General features: G+C 42.0%; 1 protein-coding gene across 1 annotated transcript in view; it reads right to left on the reverse strand.

The window, feature by feature from the left end:
* cdk13 (cyclin-dependent kinase 13) overlaps nucleotides 1-16,525 on the reverse strand; it is a 53,416-nt gene extending 36,891 nt beyond the window's left edge. Inside the window, 3 exon segments of the mRNA XM_055633827.1 lie at nucleotides 11,629-11,912; nucleotides 11,915-12,269; nucleotides 15,412-16,525. Of these exon segments, the coding sequence (XP_055489802.1) occupies nucleotides 11,629-11,912; nucleotides 11,915-12,269; nucleotides 15,412-16,391 (1,619 nt within the window). The 5' untranslated portion in view covers nucleotides 16,392-16,525.
* Nucleotides 16,526-20,592: the final 4,067 nt, after the last annotated feature.

Here is a 20,592-nt window from a genome sequence, read left to right on the forward strand (position 1 = left end):
GGGCAAATTGCGTGAAGGCCAAAAGAAAACACAAAACTGAGAAAGCGCAATTCGTCAAGAAAAGACATTTTCCTGGTTTAGCAAATTTCCCCAAAAATTACTGAGAAGGCCTTTGATTTTTACGTTAAACACAAGTTGTTGATGCCAAATAACATTTCTTCATATTGGACAAATCAACCAATGAATTGAGTGTACACAAAAAAGCAGGAGAAACTCAGCGGGTGCAGCAGCATCTATGGAGCGAAGGAAATAGGCAACGTTTCAGGCCGAAACCCAAATGAATTGAGTGGTCAGTTTAATAAGGTTTACAACTTTGCAAATGGTGGTTCATACATCAGGCATGTTTTGGCAGTAATTTTGCTGTAAATAAAGTGTTTGCACTGGCAGTACCCGGTTTATGAAAGGATTTCATTTCCAAGAATTGTTTGTAACCAAATTATTCACAGAAACATGCGACAGGAGAGCAATCAGGCACTAAGAGCAGCTGTAGTAAATCAGTGACGGCATCCTCTTTGGAGGAAATCACATCCTTACAAGGTGGTAAACCAGTGCCGCGGCTTCCAAGGGAGACAGGAAATTCAGCATGTCTCCAATAATTGTTACAAACCTATACAGAAGCACCACAGAAAGCATACTGTTGAAATGTACCGCAGCTCAGTTTGGGAACAACTCGGCCCAAGACCGCAACAAACAGCAGAGAGCTATGGAATAGCCCAGCCACTCACATAACCTGTCCCCCCCCACCAATGACTCCGTATACATTTCAAGCCACTTCAGAAAGAAAGCAGGTAAAACATAATCAAAGAATTCCCACGCTGGGTGTTTCTTCTCCTCACCACCAGCGGGCAGAAGATACGGAAGCTTGAAACTGCACCACACCAGACACAGATACAGTTTTATTCTCCTGTTATCAGGCTTCCAAACCATTCTTTCCATACTCTTTCCTTCCATAACCTTAGAAACATTCTGATTCTCTTCTAACTCATTGTGGACATTGGGCTTCATCTCTGGAATCGTGCTACAATGCTGAGAACTTTACCCTGCGCTCTGAAACATTTTCTTCACTTTTCCTATTGTATTTGAATTTAGCTTGATTGTATTTATTTATGTATTGTATTATCTGATTTGATTGGATAGCATGCGTAACAAAGCATTTCACTGTACCTCGGTACACGTGAGAATAATGAACAACCTAAATTCCAAACATTTGAACAAATGTCTCCAGTGTGAATAGGTGATTCGTGGTTAATGTGGATTCGGTGGACTGAAGGGGCCGTTTCCAAGCTGCACGTCTAAAACTTAAATGTAGGCTTAAGCAATGTTTTATAATGTTATAACACAATTTCCCTGCTCTTCATGATGAGGGCAAGCATCTCGCATGCTATCTTCACCACCCTAATTACTTATGCTGGCAGTTTGGGCATCTGTGGACGTACCCCAAAGTCCCTTTGTTCATCCACATTCCTTAGACCCCTGTCATTTAAGGGCCTGTCCCACTATGGCAACCTAATTTGTGAGTTTAGAAGAGCTTGCGCTCGCCATAAACTCGCAGCATGGTCGACACATGGTCCTAGGAGGTCTGTAACTCTCCTTCGTGCTCGAGAGAAGTTCCTGCATAGTCGCAGCCTCAGTTTGGTCAAGGAAAATTTTTCAGCATGCTGAAAAATTTTCCGCGAGTAAAAATTGGCTGGCATGGTTCTTTTGAACTCGTAGTGCAGTGGAGTGGGATCGCCATGTAGTTACAGACAGTCGAGGGCAGCCATTGGAGTTTTCAGAACCAAGGAAAGCCGACTGTACCCTCGAGCTTGAAGGTCGAAGACAGTTGCTGAAAAGTCGCATAAGTGGGACAGGCCCTTTAACCTTTCAGAATGCATCACTTTGAGTTTGCCAGGATTAAATTCCATCTGCCAGTGCTCCATCCAACTTTCTGGCTGATCAGTATCATTCTGTAGCCCAAGACAATTCCACTCACCATCTACACCACTACAAAGTTTCATGTCATCTCCAAACTTACTAATCTTACCTTCTACAGTCACATCCAAGTAATTGCTATACATCATAAACAAAGGTCCCAGCGCCAATCTTTGTACTAAACCCACAGGTCAATTCCTCCAATCAGAAAAGTAATTCTCCAACACCACTGCCTCCTGTTATTAGGGCAATTTTGGGTGCAATTTGCTAATATATCCCGAATCCCATGAGCTCTAACCTTTTGGACCAACCTACCATGCAGGAACTTGTCAAAGGCTTTACTTAAGTCTATGAAGACGACACCTCCTCAATATCCTTGGTTATATATATTTTTTTTTTAATCAAATTAGAGACGCAGAATTTCCTACAAATCAATCCTGACTACCATAATCAATCACCATCATGCCAGGCAAAGATATATCCTGTACTTTATAATTTATATATTTCTCTATGACAATTGTAAGACTCAATGGTCTGTAATTACCTGGCAATTCACGCTGTCCTTTGTCAATAAAGGAACCATATCTACTGTCCTCTAATACTTTTGTAGCTCACCTGTGGCAGTGAAGATACACTAATCTACATCCTTGCTTTTCATAGTCTGGGATAACTTCATCTGATATTCGGGAATTATTCATCTTTACTTACTCCAAGATGTCCAACAATTCCAGCTTCTTAAGATTAACATGTTTATCAATATCAATAGCCCTCTCCCTGAACACTTAATCTACCATTTTCTCTATTTGAGTGAATTGAGATAAGTATTTATCTTAAAATTTGCTAGCACCCCTGGCTCTACAAACAGATTACCCCTTTGTTCCTCAAAGAACGAACTGTTACTCTTCCCTTGGTTGCCCTCTTGCTGCTAATATATTTATAAAATGTCTTTGAATTGTCCCTTAATATTGTCTGTCAGTGATATTTCACAGCCATTTCGCCCTATTTGTTTTAATGTACTGTCAGGGTCTCAAGGGTCTCTCCGGTTTTTAATCACATAAACTGCTGCCAACAGGTAAACTGGTTAAAAATGGAGAGGGAAGATTGTTTGCCTTTTAATGTAGGCGCGATTCTTCTTTCTCCAACACATCTGAATAAATCAATGTATGAGCAAAATCCGATAATATAGTACCCTACGCATTTGGAAACAGTTGAAATCAAACCTAAAACTGATAAATTTCTCTCTCCTTTTACCAATCGCTAATAATCCTTCGTTTAAACTGTCTGCTTTAGATAAGGCGTTTGCACATTGGAAAAGCTCAGGAATTAAAAAGGTGGGAGATCTTTACGAGAAGGGGATTTTTCTCTCGTTTTAAGAATTACAGGAGAAATATCACTTGAAAGCAAGTAATTTTTTCAGTTATCTTCAAATCCGAGTATGTGAAAATATATACACAAGACTGTCACTCTATGGTTGCAGATATACTAGATGACTGCATGAATAGACATGTTGATACAAGTAGGTTAATATCCTATATTTACAATACTCTTTTAACTGCATATATCCCATCTTCTGAGAGGCATAGGCGAGCATGGGAAGACAAATTGGGTTTATTAATTTCAAAAGATAGCTGGGAGGAAAGCCTTCTATACATACACAACTGTTCTCTCAATGTTTGGCACTCCCTGATACTATTTAAAATACTGCATAGACTACTATTCAAAGACCAAATTAAACAAGATCTTCCCAAATGTCACTCCTATTTGTGACAAAAATGTCTCCTCCAAGAAGCTACAGCCCATTCCTTCGCCTCCTGTATAAGGCTACAAACCTTCTGGAGGAGAATATTTGATATCTTCTCCAAAATACTAAAAATTAATTGGAACCAGATATAAAACTGATCACTTTAGGTATGTCAGATGCAAGGAAGAAGGTATATCTCCATCTTTTTTATCTTATTTCTTTTCTTTTCTCTTGCACTTCTTTGGTAGCTTAGGGGCCTTTTTCTTATTTTCCTTTCTCTTCTTTTTTCTTTTTTTTGATTTAGGTTCTAACGTTAAAAATGAAGCTGTACAATAATTGTATAACTGTTATGTCGATCGCCTTATCCTTGTACAATCGCTTCTCATAAAATAAATTCAAAAAAATAAAAATCTTATATGCTTCCATTTGTTGCTGCATCAAACTTTCAACTTCCTTTGCCATCAAGAGTCCCCCATCTTCCCATGCATCCTCATAGGAACAAGTTAACCCTGAACTCTCACATCCAACTTGAAAGATCCCCATTTGGCCATTGTTCTATGCCAAGCAACTGCTTCCTGGCATCCGACATTGCAATCAAGCACCACTCGCTAACCTAAACCCTACTTATTTTCAACTCCAATGTAAATGCTCAGCTCTAGGTCTAATCAAATGAAGAGAAAATCTCTGATTGCCAGAATCATCTTAAAAGGGAAATCGAGCTCAATCATCACAGTTCTGGGACAATACAGCAGGAACTCATTTGGTCCAACTAACACCCTCTGGGCTTCATGATGATCTTCCTTAAATACAGTCAGAATTGGTGGCACTCCTTCTGTTCCATGAAACCACTTACGGCAGGGCCTTGTCAAAAGTCCACAAAGTAACATTTAAACCACATGAGAAGTTCACCCCACTTATCTCCAATCTGCTACCATCCTTTCAGAGTCAAACAACTGGATCATCTATTAAAAAAAAGTGTCTAAAAGAACCAGAGTGTACTATTCTGTGAATGGGTCACCTTCTAACACGTAAAGTCCTGACATGTAATGACAGTGAATTATCAACAGCATATTAATAGAACATTTTAAACATTTATCCTTCCCTACATAGAAGCACTGCGGCTATACTGCATACTATCTGTAAAATGCAATACAGCAACCATCTCCAACCTGCGACACCTACTTATCACTCCTTCCCCCCACCCTGCCCAAGATTATCTGCTAAATTAGACATCACAACTTGGACACGTGCCACTAAGTCGCTGCCTCAAAAAGGTAGCCAACGTCATCAAAGACCCACACCATACTGGCCACAAACTCGTTTCATCACAACCATCGGGAAGAAGGTAGAAGAGCCTGAAAACGGTAACTTCCAGGTTCAGGAACAGCTTCTTCCCTACAGCCATCAGGCTATTAAACACAACAACAAATAAGCTCTGAACTGCAACAGACTATTACTATTATTGCACTATATTTATTTATTTATTGAGTATGTGTGTGTGTATATACACACTGAACTTTTTTCTCTTTTTCTCCCGTTATGTACTATGTTTCAATATTCTGTTGTGCTGCAGCAAGTAAGAATTTCAGTGTCCTATCTGGGACATATGACAATAAAACACTCTTGACTCTAATTCTTCCCCGCATAAAATAATGGATTTGGTCACAATTAATATGAAACCTAACATACGTTCAAGGTCAGCAGAGGAGCGACAGGTGAAAGAGTGTGAGTGTGGGGATTAATGTTAAAACTCTTAAAGGCCAACTTTCCCAATTACTCTCAATACTTTGCAAGCTAACGCTTTGATTTATGTACAAGCACAGCTGGATCTGTTTAAATAACATTTCCTATTTTATCATTGATTAAACCATCCTTTACATCTTGCCCCACACAAGTCAGGTTCGGGGATTTGGCAGCAGTTTGTTCTATTTTCTCCTGTGGTGTTTCTCCACAAATGTTAAAACTTTCAACTGTATTCTTAATAGTTTTAGTCTTGAATTTCTACTTCCTTGTTGGTCGGTCAGACAATATAATTCATCATAATGGAATAGATACCAGGAAACAGATTAGGTTTCCATCCAGAGCATTTTACCTTACATTTTACTTAACTGTCTGAAAATGAGATCAATTTAAATGTGCCTTTGTCACTGAAGGATTATGTTATTTTTGACCCAAGGGTAACTAATTTCTAGAAGGAAAGCAAACAAAGCTGTTAGGAAATCACCCGAATTCAGAACTCATTTAAGTGAAATATGCTTGTGTTCAAAATTTTCTGATGTCAGCATCAGGCAATCTATGATCAGAAATATCATGGGATGAAAATTTGTCTCAATAAATATTTACTCTCATACTACAGGAAAATGGATATGAATCTTGCCATAACATCCACTTCTCCCTTGTCTAGCTTTGGCACAAACCCCGATACCTTCTGAAGGAACAGGTCCAAAGTCTTGACATTCTAGGATAAGATTTACAAACGTAAAGTGTTTCTTGGTATCTATTCCATTATGGTTTAGCCAGGATGACAACAGTTAACAAGGAACACAGACACACAGTGCCAAATTGTCATGTTTACACATGTACATATTCACATAATTCATGTCATAATTCTACTGAAATTGCTATCCCCAGTACAGATCACTCTCATAAACAACCTGGTAGATATCAAGGATCAATGTTGCAGCCTCATGCACTGTATGCTGTGTGGCATGCCAAAAGTTACACTTATTCCAAAGACTCCAAGGGGGAACTTAATGGCCCAATGAGAAATGAATTAATCACATCTCACCGGGTTGAAATTAAAAATCCCAGTTTTACATTGCCTAAATGAAAAAGCCAATTGTGAGAGAAGATTTAGACTGGTACACTACATGCCCAATTCAATTACATTAAAATATCTAAAGAAAAATTGGACTTTGGATCAATGATTTGAGAAAATAAAACACTCAAACATTTCTGTTGCCCTCCAGTCCAAATCCTTAGCCAAACATCCTGATGAAAAGAATGCAAATGTATGCTCTAAAAATGTATCTTCTGCTAATATGAGATACATTATAAATCAGTATCAAAATTACTTCCAAACATCTGACCCTATAAAAAAAAAGTGCATTAACTAACTCAGGTGGTTGTCTTGCACAGAGCTATCAAAATTCTATCCAAAAATGTGAGGGCAGTCAAGTACACAAAATGAATGAAATTTTGTTCCATAGGCCCAACAACATAGTCTCTGCACGACCTAAGAATTCGAAGCACCATTATTAAAATAGAATCCTGTATCAAAATAAAACAGCCACTGTTCCATAAATGACTTAAATGTATTTAAAAAATGAGAGACATCATCCTGGAAGAAACCTTTTATAGAGCAAGGCAGTTAGGACTTCATATAAACAAGGAACTGCAGGTGCTGGTTTATCAAAAAAAAAAGATACAAAGTACTGGAGTGGGTCAGCATCTCTGGATAACATGGATAGATGACATTTTCAGTTGGGACCCTTCTTAATACTGATTGTACAGGAGGGAAGAGAGCAATGAATGGAGTGGAAGGACAAATTACTGACTTATTCAGCCCGAAGAAAGGTTTTGGCCCGAAATGTCATCTATTCCTTTTCTCTAGATATGCTGCCTGACCCGTTGAGTGACACCCGTTTTTTGTGTCTATCTTAAGAGCAGGACAAAGCCTGGCAGGTAATAGGCGTATACAGGTGAGTGTTTGATGGCTGGACAAGGGTCCATGCGGATGGTTGTAAGCTACCCAAATAGAATATGGTTATTTCCCACTTCGCGTGTTGCCTCACTCTGACTTTGGAGACGGCCCAGAACAGAAAGGCCAGTATAGGAATGGAAGAGGAGGTGCACCTATACATCGGTCTCATCTAGAAAGACTGTTGAGGTTTCCTGGATGGAGGCGAGGAAGGTGGAAATAGTAGGGATGGGACGATATGACTGGCGGTGGGATAACGTTGGAGGTGACAGAAGTGTCAGGTGTCGGTGGAGTGAAAAGTGAGGAACATGGAAACTATCCTTCTCGTGTCTGGGGAAGGAGGAGAAATAGGAGAATTAAGGGGATGTAGTTGAGATGCAGGTGATCCTTAACAACCAGAAATGTCTCTTTATCCATGTTCTCCAGAGATCCTATCAGACCCGCTGAGTTACTCCAGGACTTGGTGTGCTTTTTTGCAGTTGGGCCATCAATGAATTGATAAATAATTCTCCCTTTCTTTAAATTTAGTCCGAGAGTCAAGCGTGTTTTATTGTCATATGGACCAAAACAGAAGAATGACATTCTTACTTGCAGCAGAACAGATTTGTAAACACATTACTCAATACAAAACAAAATAAACAAGTTCAGTAAATTAAAAAAACGCAAAAATTATATGCTATGGGAATAAAATCACTTGTTTTAGGTTTTTAAAGCATAAAATTGAATCTGAATCTAAAGCATAAGATTTCAAACCATGAGGATTAGAATCTCTCAGCAAAATTATTTTCGTTTTATTGCAAAATATAGCGTATTTTCAAAGCAACTTGCAATCCTCCAAAGCCAAACCCAATTCATTACTACTAACAAAATTGAACTCAAAACAAATATCAATATGCAGCAAGGATAAATAAAGCCTTCAACAACGATTTGAGAATTAGATAAAAAATATAACTGAAGGTGTACTTCAACAAAATTATGTTTACGTTTTATAAAATTTGGTGTTACTGGGTCAATATAATGTTCTTTGGAACATTTCATTATTCATAGGCAAGTGATATTATTAAACCAAGATGGTTGCATGTGCTGATTTCAGAGTGCCACATTTTCTGCACAATAACTGACTGCACTTAATATCCTAAATGGTAGAAGTTCACGAAAGCCATTATATGAATTAAATGTGTAGGAAAGAACTGCAGATGCTTAAATCAAAGGTAGACACAAAATGTTGGAGTAACTCAGCATTACAGGCAGCATCTCTGGAGAGAAGGAATGGGTGACTTTTCGGGTCGAGACCCTTCTTCAGCATTTTATGTCTACCATAGGAATGCAATATATGCTTTATAAATTACAGCACCAACCTAACAAAGTCACTAAATCAATGGGAAACACTATGCAGGTAGAGGGGCAGATCTCTTGCCTTATTAAATATAATCATTGCCTCGTCATTTTTCTTATACTTACCACAGAACAGAAATATGTAATTTAGCCCATTAGCAGAGCTGCCAAGTTTTGTCAGAGCATTTCAGTATTCTTCTTCCTGAAAAACCACTATTTTACTGAGGAAATCAGTAATTTTACACTGTGCCATTTCGCTGAAAAAAGTGTTGTTTTTTTTATATGCGGTCATACCCATGTAAGAGTACAAAAATGCATAACTTTGTCACCAATTGATACGTCTTCTAGGCACCTTAATTGACAGTGCATTCATTGCCATCTCTTTGTATACTGCTGTTTGAAGGGCTGCTTCCTGCTTTTAGCACCAGATGATGATGTGGAAGCCTTGGAAGCCTCCCTCTCCCTCCTTCGTTCTCTCTCCATCCTTCCTCTTTCCCTCCCTCCGTCTCTCTTCCTCCCTCTCCCTCTTTCCCTCCCCCTCCCTTCCACCCTCTCTCCTTCCTTATTTTCTCCCTCCCTCCCTCCCACTCCCTCTCTCCCTCCCCTAACAGTCTGTGACCCACAGCACTGTGGCCATAGCGCTATGTGTAAAGTGCTCCAACAGGGAGTGTTGTTTTTAGAACCCATAGCACTGTTCGTTTAAATCACCACGCTTTAAACTGACAGCGCTGTTTAAACCTGGAGCGGGACAGGCAGATCGAAGTTTACAACAATAATCATGCAGATCTTGAAATTTCAAATACTAATAGATTTAATCTGCTATAATTTTTATAGTTACAGTATGACTTTTTAAATCCTTGCATATTTTAAGCAGCAAGATGAAACAGGAAGTTGGGTTGATTTTTTTAAATCCGTATTTTACAAAGCAAAATCGTACATCCGTATTCTGATCGCATTTCCGTACAAAATACGGAAAATCTGTACTACTTGGCAGCTCTGCATTAGGGTTCATACAAGCCCCCAATGAAGCAATCGGATCAGTCCCATTTTCCACTAGCCCACCAACTTATTTTTCCCCACTTACCAATGTTAACTGATAATTTATAACGTTCATTTAACCTACCAGCACATCTTTGAAAACAGAGCAGCCAGCAAAAATCATGTGATTACAGGGAGAAAGTATAAACTCCAGTCATTACATTAGCCCTAGATCTAATAAAAGCCCCATCAACTCTGATGCAACAGCATTAACTGTACAACACTATGAATCACATTTGTTTGAACTCAGCTCCACACTCCAAATGTGTTTATTGCTACAACCTTCAAACTTTCTTACAATCAACCCCACTTTACAGGGCGAGGTTGAGTACCTAGGAAATGGTCTATCATTGCAACATTTCTAAAAATTTTGGGTCGTGATTTGTCAATTTTGCAAGGGCAAGTTTCCTTTACCCAAATGGCCATAACCTGTGCATTGTCTGTACAGCAGGTACAGGCTATGGCTATGGCTCTAAAATGCATTGAATGCAACAAAAAGGTAGAAGACTATGCAGAATCTCTCTCTTACTGCTATATTGACATTTGGCAGCTGAAAATAGCAAATTAAATCAGTACGCAGATGTCAGACAAAATCATATTTGAATCCAGTACGGTTTAATCATTTGGAAACTTGCAGCAAATAGCAAAGAATTAATGGAGACAAAAACTGCAGACATTGGAATCTAGAATAAAAACAAAACACATCAAGCAGCATCTGGGGAGGCAAAAGGTCAGTCTATCTTTCAGGTTGACACCCTGTTTTGGAACTGCAAAGGAGGGTGAAAGAATGTCAATACTGTGAAATAGTGGGGGCTGGATAGAGGCTCATTGGTGTTAGGGGGAATGAGATAGATGGAAGCAAATAAGGGAGAAGGGACAGGGGAGAGAGGGGGCATGTAAAACAGGCTGTCGGGTGATAGATAGGGACGGTGATGGGAAAATAGAACCTAGTCAGGAAGTTGAGGGTATTGGAAGGATGAACAAAGGGAGAAAGGGAGAAAATTAGGTGGTATGAATGTTCAATTTTCCAATTTCAAACAATCCATTTCCCGGTGCTCTCTGCCCACATACTCACATGTGATGCATAGTTTTCATCTCTACAGAAGTTTGCCATTTGTCCTCCACCTCTGGACTTAGCCCCTACAACTAGTTGCCCTGAGAAACTAAATCAAAGTATAAACCAAACTAGATTAGTCCAGTAACACAAATACACTATCCAAGCTTTTATTCAAGTTGCTTTTTTTCTTTCCAATCTATCAAATTGGAGCCCCATACTACTGATAGATATATAGCACGTCAAATTGAGAAGAGGAATTTTCTTGCTTGCCTGGTCCATGTTTATCCCTCACTCAATGTCACTAAAAGCTGATTATTTATTTGCAAGTCACATTATGACTATTTGGGTCGTTTTCCCAGTCAGAATCCACAAGTCACTATCCAAAAGATTTAGAGAAATAGAATGAAATTTCCTCTCAGTATTTGTGGAAAAAGTAAAGAAATCAATACAACATATTTTTGGTGTCAAGGAAGGGGAAAAAAAAAAAATCACAATAAGACCATTTCCCAGCAACACACTCACATGAACAAGGGGGTTACCTGTTCTTCAATGCTTTTCATTGCTTACGCTTCAAATCCATTCCAAGTAGAAATGTATAAAAATTATCCTAAACTTCAGGCTTCAAAAACTAATCAACACTTCTATATTCTGGAATCATAAGAAACTGAAATGCTGGAATCTTGATGAAAATACAAAGTGCTAGAGGAATTCAACCCATCAGGCAGCATCTGTGGGAGGAATGGACAGGCAACATTTCAAGTCAACCCAACTTTAGACTGCTGCCTGACCAGCTGAGTTCCTCCAATGCTGTGTTTTGCCCCAATTCCTAGCTAAAGTAACTTTTACCTGCTCGCATCTTCTTGCTCCTCCTTTGTTAGCACAAGGGGCAGAGGTAGTGGTGGCAACGTTGATGTTAGCAACTGTGAATTCTTTTCTTTCTCTTTTGTCATTTCACTTGGCACAGCTTGCTTGGGTTTTTCTTTTGGTGTGGTTGATTCCAATTTAATTGTTGGAATCTTGGGAATTTTTGTTCCTAGGTTTATCTGTATTACTTCCTTTTTGTCCATGGTTGATTCATGATCTATTTTCACCTCTTGGGTAATCATCTTGGTTTTCAGTTTCTCATTTTTGTAACTACTGTTTGGATTCCAGTGTTCAATGGGGAGGCAGGTGCTCTCTCTGACTTGCATTTACTCGCTTCCTTTGTATCCTTTGTCTGCGATGCGCAGCCGACTGTTGAACTGACATTGCCACTTGCCTTGGCAGTAGTCACATTAAGTGCATTAGAGATTTTAGTATTATTCTTAGCAGCCTCAACAGCTCTCGCTTTTTTATGCTTACTTAGCTCAGCAGCAAGACTAGTCTTATAAGTTAAACTGTTTGGTGAAATGCTTGACTGCCGACTGCGAGACCTTGATACACGATGCTTGCTGCGAGATCTTGAGCGTCTGGAATAATACGGACTCCTGCTTCGTGACTTTGGTCTCCTGAAAGTGCAAATAATTAAATCAATCAAGGACAAATTAATTGGAAAAAAATACAAATCACTTAATAGGAATACAAAGTCTGCATGGTTTTAAACATTTCTTATAAAGTAGCTTCTTGATGCAGGAAATAAAACTTGGGAAAATGTTGTTATCGAACCAAATCAATTTAGCAAAGTAGCTAAAAATCTTCAAAAGAAGTGAATTATTATAATTTTAAAATATTACCCTTATATCTATATACTTTTAAAACTGTGTGTGTGTGTGTGTGTGTGTGTGTGTGTGTGTGTGTGGAGGTGTGTGTGGAGGTGTGTGGAGGTGTGCGTGGAGGTGTGCGTGGAGGTGTGCGTGTGCGTGGAGGTGTGCGTGGAGGTGTGCGTGGAGGTGTGCGTGGAGGTGTGCGTGGATGTGTGCGTGGATGTGTGCGTGGATGTGTGCGTGGATGTGTGCGTGGATGTGTGCGTGGATGTGTGCGTGGATGTGTGTGTTTTACATATTTTGCATGTAAAACGTATCTCCTCGAAAACCGGACGCAAAAACGCGGAGATTTTTACCATTTCGGTAGGGATTTTACTTATGAGTTCAGAAATCCACTCCTTGGTCAATTATTTCCCCAGATTTTGAATAAAATTGATCACAAAACTCAAATTTTAAAATCTATACGGCACTCACCAGCTGCTGACGTCACAATGCCCACCTGCCTCCAGCTCCCTGCCCAGCACAAGTACGCTCGCGCCACGCCTCCCAGCTGCAAACCCAACGTACTGCCAGTCGTGCCTCTCGCAAGTTCCTTGATAAAAACCTTGCGACCCCCCTCCTGCCCTCTCCACCCACCACTCCCTCCTCCCCCATCCCTCTCTAGACGAGCCTGCAAGTTGGGGGCTATGCGTCAGCAGATAGGGCGATTATGGAGTAAAAGGAGAAAATTAATAATATTAATATATTAACAAGGGGGTAGTTAGTGTGTGTGAGGGTGGTTAATGTGTGTGACGCCGCATGCCGCCCCCCCCCCCCTTCAACCTCACGTTGGGGGAACAGACCCAACGGGTCTGCACTTGGTCTAGTAACACTTGATGGCTTGCTTGAGTAAAGTAACTTGTGAAAGCAAAAAGCCTGAGTATTCCTGTTCCATCCTCCAAATTACAAAACCAAATATCGGTTAAATGGAAGGCACCACAGAATTTTTGCAACAAGGATAATGGTTAGGATTCTTTTCTTTGGATTAGATTAGATTTAATGAAGAAGGGTATAGACTATATTATTTGTTCACTTATGAGAGGTGGATGTAGTTGGCAATCCCAGCATTTATAATCTATCTCCATCTGCCCCAAAGTGATGAAGTGATCCGCAGTATTAAAACTAATTTCAGCAAAAAAACAACTGGTGAGTCAGGCTACATCTGTGACTGATCAATCCGAAAAAAGTTCCCGATCCAAAACATCATCTGTCCATTCACTCCATAGATGCTGTTGGATCAGCTGAGTTTATCCAGTACTTTGTTTTCCTCAACATGCCAGAATCTGCAGTTTCTTGTCTCAAAGTTTTTTACAGCAACTAGCAGCCAAATTTCACTTTAATTCCAAAATATTTGAATTTAAAGTTGCCAGCTGCCATGGCGAGATTTAAATTCATGTCTCTGCTATGGACCCAATATTTTAACCAGTAAGCCAGCATACCCAAATAAATTTCTCTTTTCTGGAGTGGTTAATAGACAGGGATTATTTAAAATAGTGGTTATACAAGAGGCTGCAGGTGCTGACGTCTGGAGCAAAACAAAATGCTGGAGGAATTTTGTTAAAGTAGGCATAGCTTGAGGAGATTTTACAGTGGAGCTGCAAGACGTCGAAACATGGGGCTACAGATGTTGTTTACAAAAAAAGACAAAGTGCTGGAGTAACTCAGCAGGTCAGGCAGCATCTCTGCCTAAAGACTCCCAAAATGCCACTATGTACTCCAGAGATGCTGCCTGACCTGCTGAGATGTTTCAGCGCTATCTTTTTCTGCCCCTTGGATATTACTCCAGTAATCTAACTACCATACTATCCTATATTTCAGTCCTAAAATTTTGGGGGTCAGACTCTTTCCTCAGCATTAACTTACAGCTCTCAAATCTGAATACCAAAATGTCTTGCATTGATAGGTTGAGATTCCTACAAATTAATAACCAGAACTTCATATTATCCCTGATGATTTAACCACTAATACTACAAAAAAAGTTCACTTTTGCTTGAAGTATCAAAAAGCGTTAAAAAAGGGTATTCTTTTAATTATAACTATAGGCAGCAACCTTCCAATCCATCAGACCCATGCCATGGCCCAGCAGAAGCCCATTTCATTTATTTTTCTATAGTGTACAGCTCCTTCACGCTTATGAACTACCATTTGACTATTCTACCGCTTATCCACAGCCAGGATAATTTGCAATTATCAATTAATTTAACACCATGGAAAATTTCCCCATAAAGCTAAGAACATCCATGCAACAATGCACTCCAATTTTGTGCCAATATATACTTTGTACCAACTGTATTGTAATAGCACGCTCCTATCTTAAATAACCAATGTCAATAAAATGACCTGTTACTACAAAATACAATATGCAAGAATTAGAGAGCCTCTGAACCCTCTAAATGATATTGCAAGATTATAAATACCAAAAATAGCTACTTTACATTTTAGTCATTATTTTCCACATTAATTATTAATTCACTTCAGAAAATAACAAGAATAATGATATTTTTATATGCCAGGTGGTTTTATACAGTCCATCCAAGTTGAACACCCATCCTCTAAAGATAACAAAACTTGAAACCATCTTTTTCAAGGTTTAAAAACAGCAATTTATAAACATCACAGAACACTTAACATGATGAACATGAATTTACACAAAGTGTATGATCTGGTTACATTAGATTTCATGCTCCCAATACCTGCAATTAAAAATCAATATATTATCGGCTACAGATGCTTGACACTGGTATATTTAGTTTTGTGGAAACAGTTATATCCCCATCTACGTTTCCTGTGTAAACTATATTTCTGACTATTTAAAGATATTATAGACTTACACAGACAGTATGCACTAACAACTTTGCAGCACCCCCAGGCTTGTAAACCAGTCATCTTCACCGACAATCAGACTGACCTGAGTTCGGGGCTCCGGCTGGACGAGCGGCGACGGCTGCTGCTGGAGTAGGGGTTGGGGGACAGGCCACCAAACTCATAGGGACTGAGATGCCGGGAGAAGCTGGGCGAGCGGCGGCGTGGGGCCGAGTAGGGGCTGGGAGAACGGCCGGTGTAGACAGAATGTAGGCCCTGCTCCCGTGAACTGTACAGCGGCTTGAAGGCAAAGAGCGGCGGCGGTGGCGGCGGGTTGCGGCCGAAAAGCTCGAAGGCGGCGGACCTGGCGGGGCTGTGGCCGCCGCCAGCTCCGTAAACCTGCGGGTAACAAGGCACGGCTGTCCCGTACGGGCTCGGCTCACGGTACGCCGGGCTGCGAGGCCCAGGCGAGGCCGAGGTGCGGTAGGCCCGCGGCGCCTCCCAGTCCAACTCCCGGTAGGCCCGCGGAGGCTCCCGATAAGCGGCGGGCGTCTCTTTGTCGGTGCGGTGAGAGGCGCGGCTACCGCGGGCCTCTGCGCCGGGTTGCTCTGCCCCCGCTGCCGCAGTCGTCGCCGCCGCCGCCGGCTTGCTGCGGGCCCGGCTCTTGCCCTTGGCGTCAGCCCGGGCCCGGGAGCTCTCCTTCGCCCTCTCCCGTTTCCGCTTGTCCTTCTCCCGCCAGCGATCCGCCCTGCGGCCGGCCGGACTGCGGCCTAGGCTCTCCGCCTGCGAGCTCACGTCCTCGTACTCAACCAAGCCCCGCAGCGGCAGTGGCAGCGGCAGCGTCAGCGGCAGGGGAAGGGGGAGCGGGCCGGAGGCGGACACCGTTACCGCCGGTTGCAGGGCCTTGCGCTCGTCCGAGCGCTTTCTGCGGCGTTTCCTCCGCCGCGAACTGGAGGAAGGACGAGCGGCGTTAGCCGTTGCGCAGCGGCCTTTATCCCGGGCCTGCGCCAGGCCGCTCTCACTCTGGCGTCTCCTGGTGCTGGGGCTGTGACCCCGGCTCCCGCCGCGGGTCTCCGTGCTCGGCATTGACTCCCGCGGCCTCACTCGCTCACTCGGCGCCGCCGCCGCCGCCGGACATCGCGGGGCCTGCAGCCGCCACTCAACAACGCCGGCACATCCGGCCTGACGGCGGGCGGGCGGGCGGGCGGCGCAGACTCACAAAATGGCCGTCCGCTGGGCGCCGCCGGACGTGACGTACTGTCGCCGGCGTATCACCGGAGAGGGGCGAGGGAAGGGCAAAGATGGCGTTCGGTGAACCTCAGCCCTTAAACCATGTGCTGAACAACTGCTGCTTTACGCCGAAGATAGACACAATATAAGCTGCAGTAACTCAGCGGGACCGGCCAACATGTCTGGAGAGAAGCAATGGGTGACGTTTCGGGTCGAGACCCTTCGTCAGACTGAGTCAGGGGAGAGGGAGACATCAAAGAGAAATGTCAAGAGTGTTTTATTGTCATATGTCCCAGCTAGGACAAAGAAATTCTTACTTGCTGCAGCACAACAGAATACGGAAACTAGTACATAACGGGAGAAGAAACAAAGTTCAGTGTGTGTATACACATACTCATAAACAACAAATATAGTCGATTGTCAGCTGAGGGGAAGGTGACATCGAGGCATGCAATTAGTAACATCAGTTGACAACTGGCTCAACGTGCAATACTTTTATTTATTTATAGCTGTTATTTTACCATCAATGCCTGTCCCATCCTCTGTACCTGTTTTTTTTTTTAATCGCTTAATTTGGTTTTTTTGTTTTATGGGAGAAAATTTCACATTCCAACCCATGATTCAATTAAGGCAAAAAACATGTGTTGAAAGCATGTCATTCATATTTTGATCTATGATTCCTTAAATTGTCACAAATTATGATGCACTATAATTTTAATACCCAGATGATGTGATACGATAGAACTTTATTTATCCCAGGAGGGAAATTGATCTGCCAACAGTAATAAAAACACAAAATACATGACACTTGAAACATACAAAAGGTATTTACATCTACCGCAATATGGGTTCCACAGATTACAAAAAAGCAAAACATTAGCGCGAAACACAATTGGAAAGAAAAACAAGTCTGCGGCAGTGGAAGAGATGTTTCGTGTTCCGTTGTCAAGATTTGCAGTTTGGTTCGAGGACATGTCTATTAGGAAAATTGCTGTTCTTGGCTTGGTGATGAGAGACTTAAGGCTTCTGTACCTTCTGCCCAAAGGATGCAGTGAGAAGAGGGCATGGCCGGGGTGGTGGGATCCATTAGAATGGATGCCACCTGCGTGTGGCAGTGCCTCATGCATATGCTTCGATGGTGGAGAGAGCTGTGCCTGTGATGGGCCAGGCTGAGTCCACCATTCTCTGTAGACTAGATATGTGGAAAGGAACTGCAGATGCTGGTTTAAACCGAAGAAAGACACAAAAAGCTGGAGTAAGTCAGTGGGTCAGACAGCATATCTGGTGAAAAGGAATAGGTAACATTTCGGGTCAAGATGAAGAAGTCATTATCTTATTGAATATCTAGTCTGAAGAAGGGTCTCGACTCGAAACGTCGTCAATTACTTTTCTCCAGAGATGCTGACTGACCTGCTGAGTGACTCAAGCTTTTTGTGTTTATTCTTTGTCTATTCTTGTGCAATGGTGTGTTGGAATTGCCATTTCAGGGCATGAAACAATCAATTCAGGATACTTTCTATAATGCATTTGTAGAAATTTGTTAAGAGTATTTGGTGGCATGTGGAATATCTTTAAACGTCTTAAAAGGTAGAAGCACTGCGCATATTCATAATTACATCTATGTGTTTGGCCCAGGACAGGTTGAAATGGATAGAACTTTGAGTATTAGGACAGATTGTAATCATGGGCATCAGTCAGGAAGTTGGGAACTGAGGCCAAAAATCAGATCAACCATGATTGTAGCGGCAGATTTTTACATCGTTCAAGAGATTACTCCCTCTAGCCACTAAAGAGACTACATGGCTTTAGGAGAATGTCGTAATAAGCATGTGAGCTCTCCGTCTGAGACCTTCAGAGCTTCTTCACAGATAAATCTTCATAACACAGTCTATTGATTAATAGTTTCTTTACTGTTGAAGAAAAACAATAAGATATACATCCGACCTTCTTCTCCAAATCATACACTTTAATCTTCGTCAAACTCCAGCATATTGCTTTTAAATGTTAGAAAACTCCTTGTGTCTCGATTAAACTTCACATGGTCGAAGGGTGTTCCTTCTCCATGTAACTCCGAGCTAAACTAAAAACTAAGCTTCTGCGCACGAAACCCAGCACCAAACACGCCCTTGACTACGTAATAAATCCTACTCGCATAATAACGGGCAGTCTAAAATTTAAAGACAAATGCCATAATTAATGACACACAAAAGAAGCCAAATGGCCACTACATACCGACCCCTAATTGTTCCGAGTATATAACGAGGCAATTATTAATAAACATCAAAAAAGTATATCCGCATTCAGAATTCTTCATCAACTCTTCTATCTTCACCTTCGCCTTCTAGAAGCAAGCATAACTTGATTATTGATCTTATTAAAACACTGTTTTTAGTTTAAAGTCGTACCGTGGGATCTCACGCCGAAGTCGCCAGTGTCGGAGCTCCGTACAGCGCAGCCTGTGGACTTTGGGAGCTGCGGTCTCCGGGGAGGAAGCGGCCGCTCAAGGCACTCCAAGCCGCTGAGAGTGTTCACTCGACACCAGAACTTCATCATCCGGCGAGAGGGCCTGAAAAATCGGGCTGGCGTAGTGGTGACTGCGGAGGCCTCAATAGGCCCGAGGATGGGTGAACGGGACGGGACTGGACTTTTGATGCCTTCCCCCACTGTGGGAACCATTGTGGGGGGATGTTTTTCTGTTTGCTGGTAAATTCTTTGATGTTGTGTCTTATCTTTATTTGTGTGCTGCAATGGCAAGTCAAATTTCACTACACCAATTGGTGTATGTGATAATAAATGTCCTTTGTAGAGAGACTCTAGTTCATTGATCCATCTCTTATCGCTTAAGAAGCGGTTCGCTGTCAGTTCTCTAGAAACTTCATCCGCAGGATTTTCTTTTGTGTTAACATATTTCAATTGTGCAACATTAATAACTCCCAATGCTCTTTCCATTGGCAAATTGTCTCTGTCTCTGGTTTCTTTAACTATTATCTGGTGGAATGCTTTCACAATCGTTACTGATCCACTTGGAAAGTGTGAATCCTCCTTTATTGCAGAGGGAAGTCAGACGTTTTACTGGTTAAATTGCTTCCTGCTCTGTAGACATGGATTTTAAGCAATCATCCATGTAGAAATTATTCTTCAAAGTGGTTATTCATGTAATTTAGTATTCTCACCAAACTTGCATTTCAAATTCCGGGTGCGTTGCTCTGCCATACGATGACTATTCAACAGATTAACACTTTCTTGTTTGAAAGGTAAGTCCAGACAATAGAAGGATGGCGGACTGCAGAAGTGGGGCGCCGTTGCGTATGGCTGCTCTGCCTGCAGTCCGTCCTTTCACCCTTTTTTATTTTTAGTCCTGTTAAAAACAAAATGTTTGTTGGAGGTCTTCTTTTATGTGGTTGGTGGGGGTAGAGGAAAGGGTAACTTTATTTCCATGTCCCTACCTGGTCGGAGAGGCAGCTTACCTCCGAGCTGCTTCTTCGCCCCTTCCTCACGGCCTACCATCGGACTGGAGCGGTGTTTCCTGTCGGGACCGGCCGGAAAGGAAGCGGCACAGCGCTGGGACACCATCACGGCGTGGGCGATGCCCTACCCGGGTTGCCATACGGTGGGCTCCAGTGTGCTGTGACCGCCGTCTCCAACATCCGAAGAGCTGTGGCTGCGGGCGGCGCTAGATTTAAAACACCGCGGAGCCTGGGATCCGTGATCGCCAGAGTCGGGGCTCCAATCAGCACAGCCTGAGGACTTCGGGTGCCACGGTCTCCGAGGAGGAAGCGGCTGCTCCAAACATTCCAAGCCGCTGAGGAGTGTTCACCCGACGCCGGAGTTCCATCTTCACGGCAAGAGGGCCTGAAAACATCGGACTGGCTGCGGAGGCCACAAATAGGCCCCGACCTCGGGTGATCACAGAGGAAGAGGACTGAACTTTCTGGTGCCTTTCCCCACAGTGGAAAATTTTGATTCTGCTGTGGGGGGACGTTCATGTTGAATTCTATAATGTGTTGTGTCATTTTCTTTTTTGTTAATTTTTCCATGGATGTACGGAAACTTAATT

Source organism: Leucoraja erinacea, chromosome 4 (assembly GCF_028641065.1).
Source record: "Leucoraja erinacea ecotype New England chromosome 4, Leri_hhj_1, whole genome shotgun sequence".
Lineage (NCBI taxonomy): Eukaryota > Metazoa > Chordata > Chondrichthyes > Rajiformes > Rajidae > Leucoraja > Leucoraja erinaceus.